At 33.2% G+C, this 27125-nt stretch overlaps 1 protein-coding gene across 5 annotated transcripts in view; it reads left to right on the top strand.

Annotated features, from left to right (window-relative positions):
- LOC126773769 (RING finger protein nhl-1) overlaps positions 1 to 27125 on the top strand; it is a 440095-nt gene that overhangs the window by 74671 nt on the left and 338299 nt on the right. For 3 of the 5 annotated variants that reach the window (XR_007669770.1, XM_050494909.1, XM_050494913.1), the window contains exons 1-3: positions 16811 to 17002; positions 25354 to 25513; positions 25640 to 27073. Coding sequence is in view for 4 of the 5 variants with exons in the window: in XM_050494909.1 (XP_050350866.1) it covers positions 25379 to 25513; positions 25640 to 27073 (1569 nt within the window). In the remaining variant the exon portion in view is untranslated. Of the gene's footprint in view, positions 1 to 16810; positions 17003 to 25353; positions 25514 to 25639; positions 27074 to 27125 lie in introns of those variants that run through there. The other 2 variants (XM_050494911.1, XM_050494910.1) reach the window with 2 other exon arrangements.

The following is a 27125-nucleotide window of genomic DNA, read 5'->3' as shown; positions in this document are numbered from 1 at the left end:
AAAACTGAATGCAATACAATTTTGCACGAAATCGTAAAATTGACATTCATTGCGTTCATCTTACTCTAACTTCGTAATATGAATTTAAATTACTTAATAAAGATATACTGCTATTTAAACCGAATTCAAATAAAAAACTCGATTTTTGACTCTTTCTTTGGTTAGTTTAATAATACTGTTTTAAAGAAAATATTAAGACAATTAATATAAAATAATTTTGTTATACGTCATCTATATTAATAATAATAATAATAATGTCCTCCAGATCGATTTCGGCCACGGCGTTCAATCTCAAGAGAGATTAGCCAACTACGCAAAAGATATTATAGTGCACAAGTGTGTGTGCAAACACACGTACACTCTCTATTTCTTAACTCTCATAATCCGATGGGACGGCAATCCGACACGACCGGAAAGAGTTTAGGTTCAGGACCAACGGCTTTACGTGCTTTCCGAGGCACGAGAGTGAACACACTTCCAACTTCCAGACTCTGGGCTGCTACTGGGAATTTTCTGACAGAAAAACCCAATAACTTTTTATTGGCCCGACCTGGGAATTGGACCCATGACCTCCGAGTCTGCGGCCTTAACGACAACAACGAGGCAGTCAAAGGCAGTTGTTATCGATATTAGTAACTGTATGTAAACGCGATAAACTCAGAAATTACTGAACGGATTTTCATATAAATGAATGAATTACTCCGTTCAATGGTTCACCATTCATGATATTTAGCTGTATAATTTATTATAGTTTTGTTAAATTGGCTGTAATATGACAGCGATTGTTGAATATGTCGGAAATAATCATGTTGACTGAAGTTCTTATACAGTCGAAACACTATTATATGAGTTATATACATATGTATATTACATAGAGGACTTATTTAGACCCTTATACTACCCGTGCGAAGCCTGGACGGGTATCGATAACGATACCCGTATATTTAAATATTATATTTGCGAAAGTTGCTCCATTTGTCTGTATGCTTTCACCAATAGGCGAAATGAGTAAATTATAATTTCAAATATATTTGCTTATCAATAAAATAAGATCGACTTCTAAAAAATTTAACTTTGTTTTACAAATATTTGAGATCAGCTTTCCCGGAATAAGTGTTCCATTATAGAAGTCCCATACTTAGTGCGATATTATATAACAGTACGTGTCCCCTTTTATATACATCGTATTACTTGTTTGTAAAAATATAATAAATATATGAGGTATTGGAATATTTATATTGTTCGCGTATAGAGATCAGATGTGATGTATCCAGTGAAACGTGACATACTGATACAATCCAAATCACATTCAACTTTAATGGGACGCTGAACAATTTCGCTTTTCAAAAATGATTTTAAACGAAATAAACACGCACAGTTTATTAGTTTGCGTACATTATTGACCAATAGAATGGATTTTTAGGGTCAATATAGTATACTGTATATAGTCTAAAAGTGTACTGTTTTATTTTCACGTCAGTTTCAACAATATCAAGAAGAAATTCATAAATTTTATTTAGTGTACAGACTTAATTAGAGTACTCCAGACCATGTTTTCTTTTTGTCTTTTTTACTTTTATCTCTATTTTCCTCTAGCGATAATTATGCAATTTTTATAAATTTAGTTATATAAGTTATAATGAATTTATCATTACGTCGTATCTACTTTTTATATAGTAATGCTGTACTGGCCTTTAAATGTGTTTTGTACAGAATGTGATCTGTTTTAAATTTTTTTGGAAGCAGAGATGGCCTAGTAGTTAGAACGCGTGAATTTTAACCTATGATCGTGGGTTTAAACCCGGCCAAGAAGAACTGAATTTTCATGTTTCACTGGTGGTAGGGCTTTGCGCAAGCTCGTCTGGGTAGGTACCTTCAGATATTCTACCGCAAAACAACAATACTTGATATTGTTGTGTTCGGGTTTGAAGGGTGAGTGAGCCAGTGTGAGCGATGGTTGACATTTCTTACAATGCCAATGTCTAAGGGCGTTTGGTGACCACTTACTATCAGGTGGCCCATATGCTCGTCCGCCTTCCTATTCTATAAAAAAAATGTGCTTAATTTGTGATTATAATTCATCTCGTTATTCATCTCGTGCTTGACGGTGAAGGAAAACATCGTGATGAATCCTGCATGTGTCTAATTTCATTGAAATTATGTCACATGTGAAAAAAAACTAATTTTAAGGAGAAATTTGAGATATTTTTGCTCTATATATACACTTATATAAAAGAATAACTGACTAACTGGCTGATATATCAACGCCCAGCCCGAGCTACTGGTGCTAGCACTAAGAAAATTTGCATACGGGTTCCTTTTACAAAATAGGTTAGCACTAGAGAAGGATTTTTAAAATGTTAACCCCAAAAGTAGTGATAAAGGACATGACAATTTGTGAAAATTTGGAGAAATATCATATATTTGCAATTCATAATAATGCAAGCAAAGCCGCGGGTATAGTACAAGTATTTCTACAAAAACAAACTTCCGGTTGACCTATTGAGCACGAGCGTTCATGCATATATATAAAGGGATGTATTCGCTTTATAAGATACATAAGTTGCTTCGTAAGTTTGTTTGATTTACAAGTGAAGTTCTTGAAGTCTTGTAGTTACGGTTATTTTAGTTTCGAAAGTAACTTGTAGCCTTCACATTGGCGACTGAACTATAATAATATCTGTTTGAGATTTATTTTAACATTTAAGTTTATTTATTAATATTGGCTTCTATTTAAAAACTTCATTGTTTCAATTGGATTTATTTTTAATATCTTTTCAAATTCGAATTCTAATTTCAAATTTATTTTTTTATTTAATTTGGTTGTTAAATCTTTCTCTATTAAAAAAAAAACATTTTCTACGTCAAATTACATGACAGCAGATTAATATACCCAATAAAATCCACTTCGTATTTGTGAGCATTTCGATCGAGTTATAAACAAGCAGACTTATTAATGTATTCTCTTATTATACATTTTGTTTGATGTTTGTAGTAAAAGAAAAATAATCGGTTTACTTAAAATAAATTATTAATATAAAAGTAGGATAATGCAATATACATTATGCATTTCGTCATTAATAATCAATTTTACTAGGTGGTAAGGCGTTGTGCAAGCCCATCTGCGTAGGTATCACCCACTTATCAGATATTCTACCGCCAACAGCAACAACAGCAATACTAACCATTGCTATGTTCCGGTTTGAAGGATGAGTGAGCCAGTGTAACTACAGGCGCAAGGAAAATTACATCTTAGTTCCCAAGGTCGGTGGCGCTTTGGCGATGTAAGAAATGGTTAATATGTCTTACATCGTCAATTGTCTATGAGCGGTGGTGACCACTTATTGTCAGGTTTACCATTTTATATCTTCATCATCATCTTTTACAGAAAATATTAATGAAAGAGCAATAGTAGGTCATCTCTTCTAAGCAAAAACTGAAAACATACGGAGCTTTCATTAAAAACTTGTAACATACATTACAAAAAGAAATGTACAACAAAGCGTGAGGTATTTACAGTTCATTAAAGTGCAATGCTATGATGTTCGCGTTAAACTTCTTTATTTAACGCAAGAAATAATATAAAGCTTTGAGCGTTCCACGAAGACAGGAAATTGACATGGGATTCACGGTTCCTCTAGATGAGACGAGTTTTTTCATTAAGATTGTATTGATCGGTGATTTTTCAACGTTTAAATATGTTCATAGTTTAAAGTTTCTGAGTGTATATAACGTTTTTTTATATTATATGTTATATAACAGGCACTTACAGTTAGATGCACTATTGATTTAAAAACGTTTTTCTTTTTTTAATAATTCAAGTGAATTTCTAGAAGTTGTTTTATCTTCCAATGATCTTCAGACTACATAATAATCCATCTAGTTATGGAGTGTGTGCAAAAATCCCTTATATTCCGATGCAATCCGATAAGACAGATTAAAAATCAGAAAAATTTAATGTGCTCTTCAAGGCATGGTACACAACCAACTTCGCAACTCCAAAACTAGTGGTAGAGCTTTGTGCTCATCTGGGTAGGTACCACTCACTCATCAGACATTCTACCGCAAAACAGCAGTACTTGGTTATGTTGTGTTCCGGTTTGAAGGGTGAGTGAGCCAGTGTAATTACAAGCACAAGGGACATAACATCTTAGTTCACAAAGTTGGTGGTGCATTGGTGATGTAAGCGATGGTTAACATTTCTTACAATGCCAATGTCTATGGGCGTTGGTGACCACTTAACATCAGGTGGCCCATATGCTCGTCCGCCTCCCTATACGATAAAAAACCCGTTAATTAGCATTTCTTTAATTATTTTTAATGAAGTTACTTTTATTGCTCCGATCCGACATTTGTACCTAGCACCTCCAGATCTATAGCATTATAACCTAGCCACGAAACAAATAGGAGCCAAAAGTAATTATGTATGTCGTCATCATCATCATCATCAGCCTTTCGTCGTCCACTGCTGGATATACGCCTCTCCAATGGCACTGCGACTGAGTTCGGTCTTCAGCTCTCAATTTCCATCCGCTGCCAGCCACTTTGCGAATATCGTCACTCCACCTTTAACTACCGTAACCCGGGGATTCTTAGCACCCCCTGCCTAACCCTTACCATGACCGCCGCTTTGGCCAGGAACAGCGGGGTGAGCGGGAACTAGGGGTCTTTTCCTAAAGGTGTGTGCCATCGAGATTTTTGCCCATAATCACCGCGCTGGGCAGGCGGGTTGGTGATCGCAGAACGTAGCTCGTCGTACAAGTGACACTGCTGCCCGTTACTCTTCTGCGGAATTTAGCTAAGCCTTTACCGAATGTTTATACCGTCATTAGTCGGTCGCCAGAGCCTCGTTTGTTGGTCGGCAGGATGCACCACGTGCAGGTGAGGTTGGCTGGGAGCAGTTAGATTTAGTTGTGCTCCCTTACATCCCCATATTTATGTAGAACCAGATAAAAAGTATAAAAATCATAATGAAAAAATATAAAAACAAAATGAAGTTCAACACTTTGAAACACACATGTCATCTCATTTAATTCTGTTAATAAAATATATCACTTACATCTTTGGCAAAAATAAAGTTCTTAAAAATGTTGTTTATATGTCATTCTACTGACATAAAACAACAATGCCTTGCCAAAATTTCGGATTCGATATTTAAAAATTACTTGACTGTAAATTTACAAAACAAAATAACAGTAAATAGATATTTTTATTATCATTTCTTGAGTATATTTAAGTTCTGTAACTACCTCGTTAGTCAAGTGGCTAGATATGTGGCCGTTTGATTCCGAGATCCTAGGTTCAAACTCCAGGTCGGGCCTATAAATAGTTATTGGATTTTTTGTGTCGAAGATTTTTAATAGCAGCCCGAAGTCTGAAAGTTGGCAGTGAATACACTTCCGTGCCTCGAAAACTCGTAAATCCGTTTATCATGCGCTTGAACTCACTCGGACCCTTTCGTATAATGTATAAAGGCATTCATACTATGAAGTAAAATTAATAATATCCACTTACCAGTAAGTGGCAGATTCATTGATTGATTATCACTAATTTTGTTGGTACCTAATTACATAATTCACTATTAACAGTAAGCTTATCAAAGCTTTTTTTTGTAATAATAATTGTTTGCTTAAAACGTACATAATGTAGGGGGAAGTATGGCAAACCAAATCACCTCAAAAACACTTTTATGATATTTACCAAATCCAGTTCATTATATATCTCTGTGAACTCTGTCGAAACTCATGAATATGTATGAAAATGTACAAAGAACCACGAGCTTGTTATTTGCACCTGTGACCCTTAATATTCTTAATACAAAGTCGAAAATCGATCAAATATCGGCTAGAGGCAGATCGTTCGCGGTTAGACAAAGTAATAGAGAGTCGATTGTATACATTAGTGTATGTTTTGATTTACATTTCTATCGTATTTCTATGAATATTGTATTTTATCTGATATAGGAATGTAACGAGGTTTCCCATCTCCTTCGATATCATATTATGTTAAAATTACATTTTTTATGGAACAAAATATATATTGTGATTTTTTTTTATATATTAGGACGGCCACCTCATGTTACGTTAATTCGCGTATAAACACTGGCAATACTACAAATGTCTCCTTACATTGGCAATGCGTTGTCAACCATAGATAATAATCATATTCAGTTATGACAGGCTTGGGATGGATTGTGCAGTTTAAATGCATTATATATTTTTAGGATATGTTAATCGAGTCTATTGATGCCCTAAGGGCTTCTCTATCGACCCTTATGCCGTGACGGCAAACGATATTTTTTTTTATAGTATAGGTTGGCGGACGAGATAATGGGCCACCTGACAGTAAGTGGTCACCAACGCCCATAGACGTTGGCATTGTAAGAAATGTTAACCATTGCTTACATCGCCAACGCGCCAAAAACCTTGGAAACTAAGATGTTATGTCCCTTGTGCCTGTAATTATACTGGCTCACTCACCCTTCAAACCAGAGCACAACAATAACAAGTATTGCTGTTTTGCGGTAGAATGTCTGATGAGTGGGTGGTACCTACTCAGACGCTTTCTTATGCCGTCATGCCTCTCCGCTTCCGTATTTGTACTCCCTCGTGTTGCCATATATTATTATGGTAATAAAAAAATATAAATATTTTGTGACGAAAGTTATTTTACTTCATATTTATTTATTGTTTTTTGTCAGTTATATATTATGAGATAATGGGCCACCTGACAGTAAGTGGTCACCAACGCCCATAGACGTTGGCATTGTAAGAAATGTTAACCATTGCTTACATCGCCAACGCGCCAAAAACCTTGGAAACTAAGATGTTATGTCCCTTGTGCCTGTAATTATACTGGCTCACTCACCCTTCAAACCAGAGCACAACAATAACAAGTATTGCTGTTTTGCGGTAGAATGTCTGATGAGTGGGTGGTACCTACTCAGACGCTTTCTTATGCCGTCATGCCTCTCCGCTTCCGTATTTGTACTCCCTCGTGTTGCCATATATTATTATGGTAATAAAAAAATATAAATATTTTGTGACGAAAGTTATTTTACTTCATATTTATTTATTGTTTTTTGTCAGTTATATATTCTTTTAATGAGTATTAGTTTATATGTTTCACATTAGCATGCGTCTAAATACACTATGACAATTTATATACATAGATGTAAGAGTATTGCCACGCTTTTATAGTTTTATTTTGCGTTTTGTTGTATTTTGTTATATATTATATTAATTTAAATTTTGTTATTGTTTTCTTTCATGTCATGCATTATTTTTATACATATCATGTTACTTTAATGCATGTGATTAGCGAATGCACTGGTTTGCGCACACACTTGTGCACTATGTGCAATATGTCCTGTGCTAGATAGCTAGTTGGCTAGTCTTTCTTGACCTCGCCTTGGCTGAAATCGATCATCATCAACATTATATTTATAACAATTGTTTATGTATCCTGATAACTTTTATCTTATTCATACAAAAACTTCAACAGTAATCCCGGCAAATAATAATGATCAGCTTTCAATTGTGCCTTTAATCTTATATATGTGTATACGTGAGTATGTGTGTGAAAGTCTTTGTAATTTGTTTTATTATTATTATCAATGTGTAATGAAGCATTTTAAAAATATTGTCTAGACGTGTATTTGTCATACACGTCTCGTAGGCATTTCTTTTTAGAATTGGGACAACTATTTTCATTCATCAGCCACTTACTACGTAAACATAATTTACATGAGATTCCGGTCAAGGAGAGTTGTAAATAATTGACACGAATGCACAGTTATGTCAAGGAAAGTTTATTTAGTTGAAAACGAATTTATTGATATAATTAATGTGTTGTGCACCAATAATGATTGAATGTAAGTCACACGAAAGTATAATAACAAATTTTACTTCTTACATTTTTGTTATTTTAAAGAATGCTAATATTCTGTTTTCGAAAATTTAGGACTACCTATCAGGGAATCAGGATCGAATTTGCGACTTTTGCATCGTTAAGCGATTCTTATACCATTAATTTATTTATGTTTCGTGAAGTGCTCTTAAGCAAACTATCCTTCCGTACCAATACTATGGAAGGTGTTGTTAATGTGAGATCCACTTGTTTTTAATGCCACTTGTTTTTAATGTGAGATCTAGTACTAGTCCATGAATCCCACATCGCCTCATCTCAATTTGTAGTGACATTTTCCAGCGTATAAAAAAAAAGAAAAAAAAAGTTGCAAGTCCAGATCAATATTACAGGTCATACAGGAATATAATATTATACACATGTACAATATAATACATATATACTTAATATGAGAAGCCTTTTGTCCTTCCATGTAAACAGATTACTGTATTTACTTATATTTGATATTGCCCAGTGGGAGAAGGACGAGTGAATTTTAACCGATAATCGTGGTTTCAAACCCGGGCAAGCACCGGGCAATTTTCAAGTGCTTAATTTAAAATTTGTGATTATATATCATCTCGAGCTTTCCGGTGAAGGAAAACATCGTGAGGAAACCTGCATGTGTTTGATTTCACTGAAATTCCGTCACATGTGTATTCCACCAACCCGCATTGGAGCAGCGTGGTGTAATAAGCTCCAAACCTTCTCCTCAAAAAGGTAGAGGAGACTTGAGCCTAGCAGTGGGCCCACAGGGTTACCCTAGTATATTTTTTTGATTTCAGTGATAAATTTATATTTAGCAAGACTTGCAACGCGACGCGAATTCTTAATTCGACTAAAGAAAACAGGTTATTTGTGAACAATTTCGATAAATATCTACAGGCTGTCGGATTCAGCAGCAGCTATCAAAATATTATATAAACATTTATTTAAACCGATGTTTTGAACAAAGCTGACATATGGCATTACGGTATGGCTAGTATATAGACGATTCAAAATTTTAAAGCAATTTATTGTTTTTGAAACTTAAGCCAGTTTATTTTTTAACTCGTGAGCAACTTATGTCTAGCTCTATTTTGCACACAAAATCACATTTAAAAACCATTAACGCTTTGTTATCAAGCATGTCTGTTTGTCCTGAGTCTGGGTGTTATTATCTATATAAGTATGTATTTACAAAAGAAAAGTAGTATATGTAGTATATCAGTTGTCTGGTTTCCATGGCACAAGCTCGGCTTAATTTGGGATCAGATGGCCGTGTGTGAATAAAGTCCCAGGATATTATTATTATTATAGTTTTAAAGGTGTTCCACATACAGTCATTTCCGTATAAATTGCCTTTCTGCATTAAGTTCCTTCAGACGGAATGTTTTTGTCATTTATTTCTTTGTCTCAATTGGTTCGAACCCGTCCTGAAATAAAGAAAAATGTCATGACACACCGAAATACTTGGTCCTCGGCAAACAGCCAATTTGCATACTAAAAACGTATAATACGAATATAACTGTCAACGTATGCAATATCATTACTGATAATGATACATTATAATAACAAAAACAGGAATAATAAACTATGAAAGAGAAAAAAAAACTATTAAACACAAATGATCAGTCTTGTATATAAAGTATTTTTTATTATTTTAAATATGGAAATTACTTTTCCAGCCAATGGGAGTCGAAGTAGGCACAACAACGCCACGCCGAATAATATTGCCAGTAAATTTCACAACTTTCCCATTTTTTAATAAATATAGAAAAAAAATAATCCTTATGACGATTACGCGATCACTGAACTAATATAGACTTAGTCAAATAAGAAACATTAATCATTCCATATCGACAATGCACCGCCAACCTTGTTTGCACTTACCCTTCAAATTGTACCACAGCAATACAAATTATTGCTGCATGGCAGCTTAATAATTAATCAGTTAACGGTGAGACCGGCTTGCGCAAAGCCATAACTATAAAAATCTTACTTTTAGTTTATTAAATCTATATACTTTTTATTTTTTTATTATGGGTTATGATGACAGACTCATTCAGTTGAGTATAACTAGCATTATGATAATGTTTTATTTAGAGGTACCAAAAGCTAGTTAATATTAACGCTATCAATACAAATTATATGTGTAAAAAATATATATAAAATCAAATATTGAAAATCCATAGTTTACCTATAATTTCACGTTTATTCAAAAAAGTAAACATAAGAAGATTTAAAAATAAGATATCTTATGTAACATTGCGAGATGGAAATACTCAATAATTTTCTTAATTACTTTGTAAACAAAAATACAAAGAACGAAAATATTACCGATAGTACAAATATACAAAAAAAAACCAACGTTCATCGATGCCACTACAACGCGATGGAGTGCCCAAAATACTGGCAACATTTCCATTTTGTATGGCCGAACTGAGGCGTTAGCCAAGTACTCGTAGATCTCGAGATACAATCAACAGAAAAGTTGTCGCGTATTTATCGAAATGACTTTTAAGTATAGGCGTGACACAAAATATTTTTGCGTTTGCGTTTAACTTTACCTGAAAATATGTTGCAACCTAATTCCTAATTGATGTAAAACGTCTATTGACTCATACTTGATGTGTGACAGCAAACAGTATGACGTTCTCTTATTCCGTCATACAGCCTCTCCGCAGCCGCTGTCTACTCCCTTGTATATGCGCGGAGCGTGTAATATAATAATTAGTTGCTATATATTATTGTAATAATAAAAGTTTTATTTATTATTCTCCATATTAAGTATGTAACGTATTTCCACATATCACTTTTTTTTTTAAATCAGTATACAATATTATTTTTTGAATATAGCTTTAATTAATTGTTAATTAATTTTATTTCTGCAAATTTGTTTGACCGGAATCATTTATTCATTTTCTTATTCTTATTTTTATATTTATAAATTAAAAAAGTCAAAAGTACAGTAACAACCTGTGAATATCCCATCACTCGGCCTTTTCTGTCTTTAAGGAGAAGATTATTGGTGGAAACATAGACCGAATTTCAGTGAACTAGACACATGCAGGTGCCCTGCCCTTACTATGTTTTTTCACCGGCGATCACAAATCGAATCAAAAACACAAATCAAATACATGAAAAATAATTGGTGCTTAAGCCCTCAATCATCGGTTAAGATTCACGCGCTTGAACCATTGGGTCATCTCGGCTGTTATAATTAGTTATGCTTTTTTTTTTTAATAACGCTCAATTTTCTTGTTTCTCCTCTGACGACCACATTTCTTTCTTTAAGTAATCAAATTGTGAATTATAATGACTTTGATATTTCATATATATTGTTCGAAAGATTACGAAACATTTTACTTCTCACTTTGTTACAATTTGTTCAACTTTCATACCATTATGTTCATACTTCGTTAGTCGTGCTTTGTTCGGTAATTACCATATATTCGGAGTTTCTTTGTGCCGTGCAGAGTTTTAGAAAGTTTCGTGTTCCAATCGGATAATAAATTTTGAACGAAACTGTGGATTGATTAATTTTATTCGTCTCGGTTTCCGAGTAACGAAAGAATTAAATTATATTGTTACTATAAGAAAAATACAATTATTTTCTATATTTACCGTTAGTTAAATTATATAATTTGATTTTTATATATTTACAAATTTATTATTTTTAATATTATTCCTAACTGATTTAAGCCGCGGCCCTTATTATCAAGTGAGAGCCCTTATTATCAAGGCATTGCGTAGAAAATATTAGCACAAGTAAGTGCGATAAAACAAGTCTAGTATTGCCTAGAATATCTAGGCAAGCGTGCTCCATCTCAGACTGTATCTTCACTTTCTATCAGGCGTGATAACAGTCAAGCGCTAGCCTATACATGCATAGCCTATAAAAAAATGTCTCATAATCGAATGGACCGATAAACACGTCACAACCGGAGATCAGCCGCAGACCAAGGCTTTCAGCGCTTACCGAGGCAAATGACTGTAAACACTACCAAATTCCCCATAAGTTCTTGGCCGTTCCGGGGTTTGAAACCTGGAACTCAGGATCTGCATTATTAGAACGTAGCTACTAGATCTGCGCTGAAGTCAATTGTTGGTATATGATACGTTAAACAATTTAGTATGACGCGGTTGGGCAAAGCACTTAAATATTTAAATGGATCTTGATTACTGATCATGGGTATAATTTAAAATATAAAATAATAATAAAAGTGATAATTTATTTATTTTAAATAATATAATTCGATTTTATAAGATTAAAATCTTTTGAAACGTCGAATAAACAGTTCGTAATCTTCGTTTTTAATCAAACGCCGTCCATAAAGGATGTTTGCTCCTTTCAGAGGCGAATCTGAAAAGATGCCAAGGTTGAGGACATTAAATATTTCAAGAGCGCCTCTTGAAGTGTGTTTATTTTATTTATACCAAAATGGACAATTTTGTGACTTCCATTTTTATCAGCTTCGCAAAAGGTGAAGAGAATACTAATATGATTTCGCTTCGTTAATTATACAGCAAATAATTATTTAATACAAGACAAGAGCCTTAAAATAATTTAAGTCAAAATTAAGAAAACTTAATTAAAATTACGTTAAATAATTAGCCTTGAGAATGTAATAACGAATCAAATGTGTTTGTGTGTCTTCTTGAATAAAGTATTCTGATATTAATTATATTAAAAAATATATTTATAATATATAAACGTTTATGTCTTTTGTAATGATTTATTATGATGCGAGAGTGAGTTTGTTTGTTTGTTATGCTTTCACGTCTAAACTACTCAACTGATCATTATGAATTCTGCATAAACACTGTAAAGAGTACTGAAAAAGGCGTCGAGGACCTAACTCCTAACACACGGGCGAAAGCGCGGGTGGTAACTAATGAGCTTCAGACCAGTTTCGATCACGGCGGCCAATCTCAATAAAGATACACAAGTGTGTGCGTAAACACAGGTGCACTCTCTATTCCCTAACTTTCATAATCCGATGGGATGGCAATCCGACATGACGGAAAATAGTTCAGGCGCAGGACGGCTTTACGTGCTTTTCGAGGCACGGGTGTGTACACACTTCCAATTTCCAGACTCCGGGCTGCTACTGAGAATTTTTGACAGAAAAACTCAATAACGTTTTATTGGGATTTGAACCCAGGACCTCCGGTTTAAATCATATATATATATTAAAATCAACTCATAACAAATAAATAATTCATGTTTCAATATTATTTTATAAAATAAAAATTAAAGCATTAAAAATAAACGTTTTTGGTACAAAAATGCATCAAAAACATTTTTCTCAAACGTTACTCAAATATTTATACGAAGATCTTATATACACTACAATATAAGCTTCACTATAAGGGAATGCTATTTACATTCTATGAATGCAATTTGTGATAAAAACGAACGATGATTATCGTACGTAATACGTTTTAACGAAATGTTAACACGCGCAGTTATGGTATTTCGTTTTGTATCAATAATTTGACAAAGTATTAATGTTAATTTTGATTTTAGGTCAACTACTCGAACAATACGAGCAAATTTATAAATAGCTAACGGTCCAGTAAATACAACACGTGGTTCTGAGTTATAGAATGCCGATATAAATTCGGACAAACATTTCTTTTAATTTCTTCTTTTCTTCTTTAAACATTTTAACTCTCGGAGAACTTCTTTTAAGAATATTGATGCTTATTATATGTAATATCAAGAGTTAAGAGATACGAAGATTACGTAGCAGTGGGCAACAGCAGTTATATTAACGTGATATTACTGTGTAAAACTTTCGGTGTATATGTTTAACCAAAACAAATAATCGTAAAATAGACAAATCTTTGCTAAGATTAAAAATATTTTTTTTTTATTTTTAATCTATAAGCATTATAATTTCTACATAACGTAACGTTCCATAAAGAAAACTAAACATTGCTAAATAATTGTAATATTAATTAAGTCTTAAAATGCTGGTATTTTGGCCTTACGGGTCGAAGGCTGACCTTCGAATTGACCTTGTTGATGGTCAGTCGATAGTGGTAGTCGAAACACAACGGTCGATACATCGGTTCACTCAGCACTATTTTAACCGTATAAATATAAATAGTTTATATATTAAATTTCGGTCAATCCATAACTTTAACATTTGGTTAGGCTCTTGTAAGAACATCTAAAGTTCTGAACCACATCAGGGAAGCAGGAAGCCTACCAAACAGCGAGTAAACAGCGATGAAATTGAACAGTAATGAGGTGAGAAACGTCCTAAGCAAACGTACCCGATGTTTGAGTGCAGCTGGTTTATATTTAACTTACTAGAGATGTAAACCAAATCATGTATTGATTGTAAACTTCTTCAAGAATGTTCAAAAATTATTTAATGGCATATATTAAAATTTCACTGAAAGCCCAACTTTATTAAAATAAATACAAGAAAGAATTTGTAAATTATTAAAAAAAGTATCACAAGTAATTATAACAATGACGATAAAACAATTTTTGTATCTAGCAACATTATATGGCATTTCGGATACACATAATGTAATAATTATTACATCCGCGGCTTAGTCGGGTAATTTATGTCTCATTTTGGACTGTTTCCGTAAAGCCTTAAATAGGTAAATGATATTAAGGGAAATTTGAAATATAATTTCCCAGACGACTCACTGGATCCAAATGTACTCTAACGCGTAATTCAAAACCTTTATTTACTTAATGATGTTAGACAGAATAAATTAAAATATTTACATTGAATACGAGAACAAAACATAATTACATGTTATATAAACTTATACCTGTAAAACATTTTTAGTGAGAATATTGTCACTGATAATGTAGAAGATTTAGTTAAATTATAATACCGATAATGAATGCACTCTTGCCGTTCATTGGAACATATATTTAACAAAATTGGAAAGAGGTTGAACACAGAAACAACGAGAAACGATAGTTTTGGTTAAGGCGGCTAATCTCAAATGATATACAACTATGTAAAAGGTATTATACTGATAATGAAGTGAACTTACTCCCGTTCGGAACGTATAACTAACACAATCTTATAGTCAAGGTCAAGCTCATGAACAACGGCTGTATGCGCTTTTCGAGGCAGATAGCTTAACATTACCATCTTCCTTAATCTTAGCTACTAATGAGAATGTTTTGATAGAAAGTGAAGAAGCTTTTATCGTCACTTATAAGTCCACAAGTTATAGTCTTTCGAAGCTACTAGGCCCTACCTTCAATTTAAGGCATTTTTATGTATTTTACCTTAAACTTCCACGAGATAAATTAATTTAAAATCACTTGAAGAGTTAAAAACAGCAGTCATAATGTATAATTTTAGTAACAGTGTCCATGTAATAAAGTGTAGGTACTTTGGTTAATGTATGCACGTAACTAATATAGCTTTTTTGTTATATATTAGACGGAACATTTGCAACATGATTTATTTTTCTATGGGGAAATCCAACAGCCTCTGGTGACGTTATCATCGTAATACTTGTGTATTGTTACTTTTGAAATCAATGTTTATCCGGATAGAAAAATACTTTCGTCACGTATGTTTTGATTTATTATTCAAAATAAAATATTTTATACTATTTTGTTATTGCTTGTTATATTATAGTGTGTAAACGAGATAGTTAGTAATGAATATCGAAGTGAGAACGAGACACATGACCTTGTCAACGGTAATTAAAATTATTTTGTCTTCCTTATTTCCTTAACACAAACGAATGTTAGGAGATTTGTTTACATTTTAACGACGGACAATTGTTTAATGGTATAAAAATTAATTATATATTTATAGAATTAAAATTTTCCTTTTTTATTAAATTAAATTATATTTAATTGAAGTGAGCACTTTAATTGTTATTTTGCAACTTCCCTCTTTATTCTACCCGGTAGTACTGTATTACTTTAAGAATAAAACTACCGAGTATGTACTGCTGGTCAGATAGCTTAATGTTCCCTTTAATTTTAAATAGGCCAAGCCTTATTAAGCGCTTACAACTAGCGCCATCTATTAACGAAAAGAAAAACTAATATAATATTTGAATTACTGTAATTTGATCATGAACACATGTGTATAGTCAAAATGTAGCAAGTATTTAGAAGAAGAGCACGTGGACGCATACCCATGTTGATCAAAGCGTGATCTTCTCATCCCGATTACTATTTATATTGAAGTCATTGGCATTTATCGAAAATGACAGTGGGCTATTTATTTTTAGTTCGATTCGAATCACTTATTAATAGTTCAAACGTTTTGAATTCTCTGCTCTACGAATTCGTTATTTTCTTTTAGTTGACTGAGCTTTTGTTAATGTTTCAGTAATCGCCGCTTTGATTCGCAATCGTTGCCTTTAAAACTGTAAGGGAAACGTGACTTGATATTTATATATAGAAAGATACTTTTTATTACACAACATACATATTAAAGAAAACAAAAGTACTTTAAAAAATACATATTATACAGGTTTGTAAAATAAAGCGGCGTTATGGCTTAATAAAGATTTCTTTATTTTTGAAATAATATCTATATGTAAGTAAAAAATATACTTACATATATAAATCTATATGTAAGTATAATATATAAAGTAAATAATATATACTAAGCCAGTTTGAAATCAATTATGTACAGAAGTCCTAAATCGAGTAAAATGTTTTAATGTCTAGTAATAATTGATAATAATAACTTTTACACACATTAACATTATTGTTATTATTCTAAGCATAGGTATGACCTAAATACCGTAAAAATCTCTTCGACATTGAAAGTACTAAGAAACAATGCGTATTATCGAAAACAATCGCGTGTCCAATGACCTTTTCCCGTCCAAAAGTAAATGTGACGGTTCCATATGCGCAAGCGCACCGACTCCAAAAATAAAGTCCTGCGCTCCGGTGTCGAGTTGCCTTCAGTAAAGCAAAGATCGTGAACACCACCGCCTGTGATATTTCTAGTCCCGTTCCATTTTCAAATGTCACCGTACCAACAATGACAAGTAAATAAATGCCAGTGCTAAAATACCTGATTTTTACCCGCTTGTGAATTGGATTTATTTTCAAGTGTTTTTTTTTTTTTTTTCTAATGTGGCAATAGAAGCTGTAAGTATTGCGCTTTGTGTTTAAAGTAACAGCTAATATGTATAAAGACAGCAATAGTTTAAATTAATTATAAATGTCAGCATATCTTTTTTTTTAATTGTTTGATAATACTTGATTGATTACTGACTGAAATATTTGATGGAATGACTAAGAGCCTACTTAGAATTATTATATATTTTCAAGATTGGTCACAAGGAAAAGTTTATCAATCAAATATTCAGGAAACTTGCATGTTATCATAAGCTTGTGCTTGACCGATTTAATAATCTTGTAACATAAACACAGCTGTGACGTAATACGCTACTTACTTACCTTTCTCTAGTTTTGTGTATCACAAATCATCACACTTTTATTTCGTGTCTACTAATAACCTTATAATTAATTATTATCACTTCAAGATTATTTATTTAGAGAAAGAAAGAAATATTTATTAGTTATGTATATTAGAAATATTTTTTTTGTCTTTATAACATAATTTCAAATTTTATAATTCATTTTAAGAATGCATGCGTAATTGATTTCATTAAATATACAAATGCCGAAAATAGCAACCATTCCTCATACTATATTTAAGCATCATTTCCGTTATAGACCGTATCATCACCGGTAGCTATAACATTTTATATTTTTATTATTAACATGATACAGCATATTATTATGAATATAAAATTTTAACTTTTTATATTTAACATTTGCTGTTCCGGAATTAAAGAAATCGAAATGATTGTACTTGTAATTGACTTTTTTCACAAAACCGTTCAGGTCCTACTAACGAAACCATACGAACGTTTGGTCACAATCCCTCGACATATATTAAAGAGCACATGAGAGTGATGCTCACGTCGATGCCCCACTTACCCAGCTGTTCTCTGAGATGCAAATTCCTCGAATCTCCATTAAAATTTCGTATTAAAATGTAGACTCATGAAAATTTTTTTTAGCAAAAGAACGTCCTTGATGCTGTGACGTATTTTATTCATGTCTTTGTTCCGTCGTGACGTCATCGACTGACACAAGCCGGTCTTCCTTGTGTTTCTGTATCTAGAATCAGAACAAAACGTTTTCCATTGTTTTACAATTGTTCCATGCACTGGTATACTTGTTACTAAGGATCTAGGACGTTCTAAATTTAAAAAATATATATTTGCTTTTTTTTAAATATTATTAGTTTATCCTATGCAACGGATGAAAACCAAAGTAGCCAACATATAAATATAGTACACATTGGTTATAACAGATTTTTTTAATTATACAATCGTATGTTTCTTTTATCTGCATAAAACTGTCCCGCGTTATAAATTTTCGTTTGCTTAGTCCACTTAGCATAATTGCTCTATTCGGTCGACTTTTCGAAATGTATAGCGATTTCATTTATTTACAAAAATTTATTCACCAGCTTCACTTGAATGAACGAAATAAAAAAAAAAATTGTTCACGTCTTGTACGCTTACACTACATTTAAGATAAGCATCGTTTCGCTTACAGATGTTTGAATTGCTTAACAGTAACAGCCTGTAAATGTCCCACTGCTGGGCTAAGGCCTCCTCTCCCTTTTTGAGGAGAAGGTTTGGAGCTTATTCCACCACGCTGCTCCAATGCGGGTTGGTGGAGGCTCAATTGAATTGCTTATAAGGTTTTAATACAAAAGCATATCTATAAAAACGTCTCGTAAGTTATGAACTCATATGAATACAACTTAAAACTTATTCTATAAGTTTTAAGTTGCGTTACTCATAATTAATAAACAATTGGTTACTGTTGTACAATATATTTGTTAAATATAAGAACCCGACATTTATCTACTTGAATCCCAATTAAAATCTGTTTAGCCATTTCAAGGTAAAATAACAAATATAGGAACAGAGAAAACTTATTTATAATATTAATATGATAAGAACAATCAAGAAAAACAAATAATCTCGAATAGAAATATAATTTTCCTTAATCTCAAACGCTCAACGGATTAGAAAATAATTTGCAAACTCATTTTTATAATCATATGAGTATATATAATGTAATATACAAAAATACTTGATTTATGTTTTTAATTAGATTTGGCAATGATTATTTTTATAAAATAGGAATTTTCGTTTAACATATGGGCTATCTGATGGTAAGTGGTCACCAACACCCATAGAAATTATAAGAAATGTTAACCATTGCTTACATCACCGATGCGCCACCAACCTTAGGAACGAAGATGTTATGTCTCTTTAAACCGAAACACAATATTATGATGGGTGGTACCTACCACGACGAGCTTGCACAAAGCTTTACCACCAGTAAATCATATAAACAAACTTTGTTTTTCATCAAAACTTGTCCTCGTTCATTTGCAATAGCAGTATTAATAAAAATTTTTGATAAATAATTATTTGTTTTCATACCTAAACTGAAATCATAGCGATTTATATGATAGCTATCAGTCGTATTTGTATGTTAACATATGTTTTTATCATGCAGGATTATTAATACATATTTAATTATAGTAAAAACTTTTGAATTTGTTATATTAATAAATTATCTGTGTGGCTAAAATAAAAAATAAAAACAATAGAATGTTGGCCAACTTCTTTGGTTGTTTTTTTATAAGAAGATTGAGTGAGTCAACGACACAAGGAACACAGCCAAAGCGTTAAGATTTGCTCACGCGGAAAACGCATGTACGTATGTACAAGCGTCATTAACTTTTAATTTTAGTTAATAGTATATATATAGAATTATTTTTATTTATGTAAACTTTACTGTATATAATATATAAAAATAATTAATTTTGGCGGTCTCTTGAACGCTAAATGATATAATATTATGGTAACGCTTGAAGATTCATAAGTACTTGTAAAAGTCTACTCGACTAAAACTATTTCGATTTTGAATGATGTATTTTTTACTTTTTTTATTATTGTATTTTGAGTCAAATTCAGTCAAAACTCTTCTAAACGTTATTTTTATATTACATTCAATGTTTTAAAAAAACTTGCTAAGGCATTACTCCACCTCCTCTAAAACCTATTAGAAGTATCCGTACCGCAAAAAATATTCATCAAACCAGTTACTTATAAATTCCCTAATAAAATTATAAATAGGCATAAATCCCCGCTTTAAAGTAAATGCCAAACCGCTGGTTTAAACGCTTCCTTTAATTTTAATTTGAAGGTTGAGATCTGACTCCACCACGCCACGTGATCTCTTCTCATGAGTTTTCCTTTATGCCCGAGTACGAGATGAATTATAAACACAAAAAATCAGTGTAACTTGCGTAGGTTTTTATAATCAGGTAAACTTACGTGTTAGAACTACTACGTCGTCTCAAATTATACCTTATTATATTATCTTAATAACAAAGTTATTTCGACTCGATATATTTTAAAACGTCACGCAATAAACTTTATCATTTTGTGTAAGAGATAATTTTATTCGACGTATTCGTTATGTTACGAACATCGAAAAATTTTTTTATTTTTTTGTGATAGAATTAACTGTATAATGTAGACATGTGTGATCCTTGAAGAAAACAAATTTGTCTGAACGCCTTACGTTAATATCACAGGTATTTTGTATAAAATTTTCAGACGCGGTCTGAATTCAGCGTAGAATATTTTTTCACTGTTGAATAATGTAAAAAGTAATAACATATCATGAATAATACACACTAAGACACTATTACAAATTTGAATTTGTTTTATTCAAATTCACGTGTGTCCGTGACGGGTTATTTTTTATCTGTATTGGCGTTTTCATTTGATTACATTTTCTTGTATATAATGTTGCGTTCTTTTGTTTTTTTTAAATTAAATATTGTCGATTCCATTTTTAAAGTTGTATGTCATTTAATTTTTGAACGTGTTTTTGAAGGGAGTAATAATTAATTATCTATGGCAGATAATGTTATTAAGTTATTATTTAGCTAATAGGTGTCTAAAACAAAAAGGTAATTTAACATTTACATTTTAATTAGATTGTTTTCAATTTTCTTAATTCGTTTGACTTTTTTATTTTATAGAAATTAGTTTAAGCCAAAGTCCTGTCCTATTTTCTGCCTAAGTTATATACGTAGTTAAAAAAAAAACGTCTTGCGTTACAGTTGGCCAAATACGAAGAAAGCTATTAAAAATTCTGCCAACCTCGTTCAAAATAACCCTGACGCGTGTGTTCAGATAATAAACAGGAGATACGTAGCCAATCCGTAGTAATCTAATTATAAAATCGGTCAAGATCGAGTATAAATCAAATACCGAGGGTCCAGTATATTTCCGCAATATGACGTAAATAACGTCAAATACTGGACCTGGAGATTTGATAGTTTTTATTAAAAAATATCTCGTAAGTTTTGCATGGCTACACATTATAAAAAAAGTCGGGGAAACTTCCGCGTCTGTCTGTCTGAGCGCGATAAGCTCACAAACCACTGAAGGGATTTTCATTTAATCTTCACCATTAAACCTCATTCTACCAGTACGAAGCCAGAACAGGTAGCTAGTATTTCACAATGAGACGTAGGTTTCACACTATTACTATGACTACAGTATATAAAAAAATATATTGTGGACAAAATCCTTATAACAAAGCATGTTTCTTGTTAATACATGTATGTGAAGATGGACAATATTTTTAAACATTTTTTTTTGGAACTTTATTCATATTAAAGGATCGCTATCCTTACTAAGCTGGGCAAAAGTTCACTTCTTAAGGAGTATATTTAGAATTCTTACTGCCACGCTAGTTCAGCTCCGGGTTGTGGAAAATAAATCATCAGATGCTTTATATCAGTAGACAGTACAGGTCCCAGTAGAAATTACTGTTAATTCTTACTGCTAATAGGCACTGCTTACTATAATTTTTTTATATTTAAAAATCAAATCTTATCGATTCACACAATAATATATGGCCCTTACATATGAAATTGGCGTTTTGTACGGGAGGAATATAAAGTCAATTTTTTTTTGGAAAATATATTTAATTAATCAAAGTATGCAGCACCGTTGTTATCTATGCACTTTTGCCATCTCATAGGTAGTTCATTGATCACTTTACTAAAAAAAAAAAAACATGGGGGCGAGAATCAACAAACTCTTTGAAGGCGGTTTGGACTGCCGCATCGGAGTTGAATTTTTTTTCTTGTAAGAAGCTGTCCAAATTCCGGAAAAAATAGTAATCTGTTGGAGCAAGGTCCGGAAAGTACGGTGGATGTCGCAGACGTTCCAATTGTAGCTCATCTAACTTAGTGGTTGTTTGTTGTGCAGTGTGTGGTCTTGCGTTGTCGTGAAGCAGTAGTATCCTAGAGCTATTGACCAATCTCGGTTGTTTAGCAGCTAGTTCTTCCTTCATTGTTTGTGGTTGCTGATAATAGATATCTGCCGTAATCGTTTGGCCAGATTTAAGAAAACTGTAGTGAACGACACCGGTGCTAGTCCACCACAAACACTCACAAGTAACTTTTTCTGAGTCAATTTTCGTTTACGGCAGGATTTGGCTGGGTCTGCAGGGTTCAGCCATTGCGACGAGCGCTTCCGATCATCGTACTTACCCGATTTGCTTAAAGTGGATTAATACAATTTTATCACTTACCAGGTGCTTTGTGATGGATTCGCTTCCACAATAGCCTTTAATTCTTCATTTTCCACTTTAATCTCCGGCCGTCCACGGTGTTGATTCTGAAGGTCGAAATTTCCAGAACAAAAACGTTGAAACCAAAAACATACCATGCTTTCTTTTGCGGCACCAGCGCCGTACACATCATTAATTCTTCGAGCTGTTTCTGCAGCACTGGTGCCACGGTTGATCTCGTACTCGTAAATATACCGATATTTCATGTTCTCCATTGTGCGGTTATAAGCGACGCCAAATAAAAAAATAATGAGAAAAAATAAATGCACGACTGTTTTCAAAACTCAAACGTACCAGCTAAATGAATTTATAAATTTGAATTTGGAATTCTTAACCAAAGAGGTGATATTTTAGATCAAAATGTTCAGTACGACAAAACACTAATTTCATATGTAAGGACCTAATATATAACAATAGCTGCTGTCTAACGAGAAATAATGATTGATTTTTTCTTTAATACATAAAACCCGTTAACGATTTTATTTTTATAAAGGTCATTATTAGAATAATCAAGGCATACACGTGGCAATTGTCGTACCACGTTTTCATTCTGATCAATTCCATTGCATGCATGTAATTACAGGCACAAGGGACATAACATCTTAGTTCCCAAGATTGGCAATAGAAGCGATAGTTAACATTTCTTACAATACCAATGGCTATGGGCATTGGTGACCATTTACCATCAGGCTCGTCCGCCTATCCGTCCGCTATTCTATAAAAAATATATATCTTCCTAACAATGTCTTTGTGGTTGTCGAGAAATGAGTATTTTAATTGTACTACCCCCTACACACTTTTATGAAAGTGAGCTGACTGTTACTGTGGTACAATCGATTAGAAATCTGCAGTGCTATTCTGTAAGAACTCATTTCATTACTTACCCGTTCATTGTTGACAACCGACTTATTATGATATATTTTTTTGATTCTTGTAATTTTATAATTATTATGGTCAATGTCGCATATCACTTTCTGACATTTTACAACCGTTTTCTGCGGTGAGCTTCGACTTTGTTCTTGCAGCCTTCTGTTTCGTGTCCCTGTGACGTATATTGTCTTCAGTTAGAATCAAGCAATCGTTCAACTATTTATTTTTAAATAGTATCTTCATTTAGACACTGTAATACAATTAGCCCACATGTGATTTTTCTTTTCATAGCATTCGTACGCCTTATTTTCCTTTCATTTACGTAAGTAGTGACTCATTAACATTTGAGCCAAATGACGTATCTCGGTGAGGTCATTATTTTATAGGTTTTCATGCTTCAAGAATATTGACGGAAATGTGTGACTTTTTTACAATATTGAACAATAGCTTTCGTTTGCTAGAGTAAAATGACTTCATTTTTAATATTTATATGAGAACCTATTTTAATAAAGTATTACATATACCAAAAATTAATGGATATATTTTTGTTACCATTGGATACGTAATTTTATGCATTATTATATTATTATTTAAATATATAACATATTTAAAATCATCTTAAAATATGAATCTATAAAAATGCTAGCAACATTTTCGCTTTGAATCGCAATTTTGATCCTCTGGGCGAAAATAAACCAGCCATCCTGTTACCAGTAGAGGCAATATGAGGTGTTATATTTATAATGAAAGTTTTTGCACTATTACTCCAAAGTCCAAATTTCAAACAGAACAAAGGCATAACTTGGAATAAGATGGACAGATTCCAACAATCATACCAATATTTAAGGAAAATGTTGTAAATTATAATTTAAATCAATCACTTCACTTTATTTTACTTTAAACATAAATATGTAAAATGATGAATGTTATCATCATAAATCAGATAACAAATAATATATTTGCCAGAAATGCGACTATATTAAATCAGCACAAACTTTCATTGACGAAGAATCTAAATTTACATATTACGTTTGAATCAAAACACGCTCGGCTTATAAATCAACAACTATGCGTAAAAATACAGAAAATATTTCACTTAATACGTAGTGTTATCAAAAGAACTGCCCACACAAATTGAAGCGAGTATTGCAACTAACATGTAAATGGGAGCCGTGTGAAACGCCAGACGTTTTCTATTTTTAAATGGTACCGGATCTTCGAATATCGCGCAAACGCCAAAATAAGACTTGGTATTTCACCGTTTGTGTAAAACTTGTGATGGAATATATAATGTAAATATGCGTTTTATAATTGAAGCATGGAATTGGAAAAATAGGAAGTTTAATTTAGTTTAAAGTTATAAATTTGGACTAAAGAGCTAAAATAACGTGGCAAATGTTTGTTGATTATTCATTTAGATACTCCTACGAAAAATAGATAAAACATGATCATACCGTAACCGTAACAGCCTGTGAATGTCCCACTGCTGGGCTAAAGGCCTCCTCTCCTCTTTTTGAGTAGAAGGTTTGGAGCTTATTCCACCACGCTGCTCCAATGCGGGTTGGTAGAATTCACATGTGGCAGAACTTCAGTGAAATTAGACACATGCAGGTTTCCTTACGATGTTTTCCTTCACTGTAAAGCACGAGATGAATTATAATCACAAATTAAGCACATGAAAATTCAGTGGTGCTTGCCCGGGTTTGAACCCACGATCATCGGTTAAGATTCACGCGTTCTTACCACAGGGCCATCTCGGCTTTTTTGATCATAAAGAAATGAAATTCGTACTATAACAAACCCCTTATTATTTTAAACGGCCCCTTATTAAAAAAACTATCGTTTAATTAATAGATTTGTTGTATCTATTACAGATATATAGTGAGGGGTTAAGGAAAAATGGAGCAGTTTGAATCACTGCTGACGTGCTGCGTTTGCTTGGACCGGTACAGAAACCCAAAGCTGCTACCATGTCAGCACAGTTTCTGTATGGAACCATGTATGGACGGCCTTGTTGACTATGTCCGGCGACAGGTACCAAAAACTGCAACCATTTCATTTGAATTTAGTTAACAGATTTTTTAACGAAATAAACATGCAAGGTTAAAAATTAGGAAAGATTTTCTCAGCCGCTTATGATAAGTGTTTATTATTTTACAGGTTAAATGTCCGGAATGTCGTGCAGAGCATCGTATCCCTTATCAAGGGGTACAAGGATTCCCCACAAATGTCACCTTGCAGAGATTTTTGGAGCTGCACGCCCAAATCGCCGGGGAACTTCCAGATCCCACGGCTGGGCAAGTTATGGAAAGGTGTAATGTTTGCTCAGAAAAAGCATACTGCGCACCCTGCGCTCATTGCGACAAAAAAGTCTGCGAAGATTGCAAATCCGCACATATGGAAGTCCTTCGCAGAGAAATTGCAAGAATCAATAATCAAATACGTCGAGGTGTAAATAGGCTTCAAGATATTTTAGCTGTAGTAGAAAGAAACACAGCAAATTTGCAAACAAACTGTGGTGCCGTTGCTGGGGAAGTAGATGAAATTCACAAGAGACTTGCAAAAGCTCTAAAAGACCGAACTGATTTCTTACGAAATGAAGTTGATCGTTATTTAGCTACTGAACTTAGGAACTTGACACATCTTAAAGATAATTTAGAGTTAGAATTAAGCAATATTCAAAGCAATTGTGATCTCGCTGATAAATATATGAACGACGATGTTGAATGGGAAGACACGGAATTAGTTGATACCAAAGAAATATTCTTAAAAACAGTAGAGTTTCTGAGAAACTTTGATTATGAAGCTGGTGATTATAATCGCAGAATACGATTTGTAATGACACATGATCCAAATCAACTTGTAATGCATGTTGCTAGTTACGGAGAACTTAACATCACACATCCAAATGCGTACTCTAGTGGATTACAACAAAGTCAAGGTTTGACTAGATCAAAGAGTGATCATCGCTTAGCATCACAATTTCGCCAACAAGAAGAAGCTAAAGGCTACACAGAAAACGATGAACCAATTTTAGGAGGACGTAAGTTTGGTGAACGTCGTCCACCTCCACCAGAAAAACACACAAGAGACTATGGAGTCACAGACGATTACAGCGGTTATGAATCCGAGCACCGACCATCACGAAGATTTCGTTCTCGTTTCGTAAGAAGTCATCAAACAGATAATGATTCCGATACTGAAACGTCAACTCGCGCAGTGAAAGCCGAACAAAAAGAAAAAGAAAAGGAAAAGGTCGCTGATACCGAAGATGCAACTCGTGGTCCACTCAGTGGTATATTTAGATTGAGTGATTGTCCTCGTGTAATGCAAAGAATACTAGATGTAGATAGCGGTAAAAAAAAAGAAAAAAAGGAACTTCCACCACCACCAAAGCCAGTACAACCTACACCACAACCACGAAGCCGTCCACCTCCACCAGCTAGACAGCAGAGTGAAGATGATGAAATATCACGCCTTAAAAGACAAAACAAGGGAGCAGCTTCATCACAAGAACCTGATCGCACTCCTCAAAGACCTGTTGAAGAAGAAAGGAGCTCAATTAGTCGTAAACCACCAACTCCAGCCCGTGAGGTGAGTTGGGAAGATGAAAGGGAGTGATTAAAACAAGAAATTACAAGTAGAA

This window comes from Nymphalis io, chromosome 15 (assembly GCF_905147045.1).
Source record: "Nymphalis io chromosome 15, ilAglIoxx1.1, whole genome shotgun sequence".
NCBI classification, from domain to species: Eukaryota; Metazoa; Arthropoda; class Insecta; order Lepidoptera; family Nymphalidae; genus Nymphalis; species Nymphalis io.
Note: the sequence above shows the minus strand (reverse complement) of the source record. Positions and strands in the feature narration are given on the sequence as shown.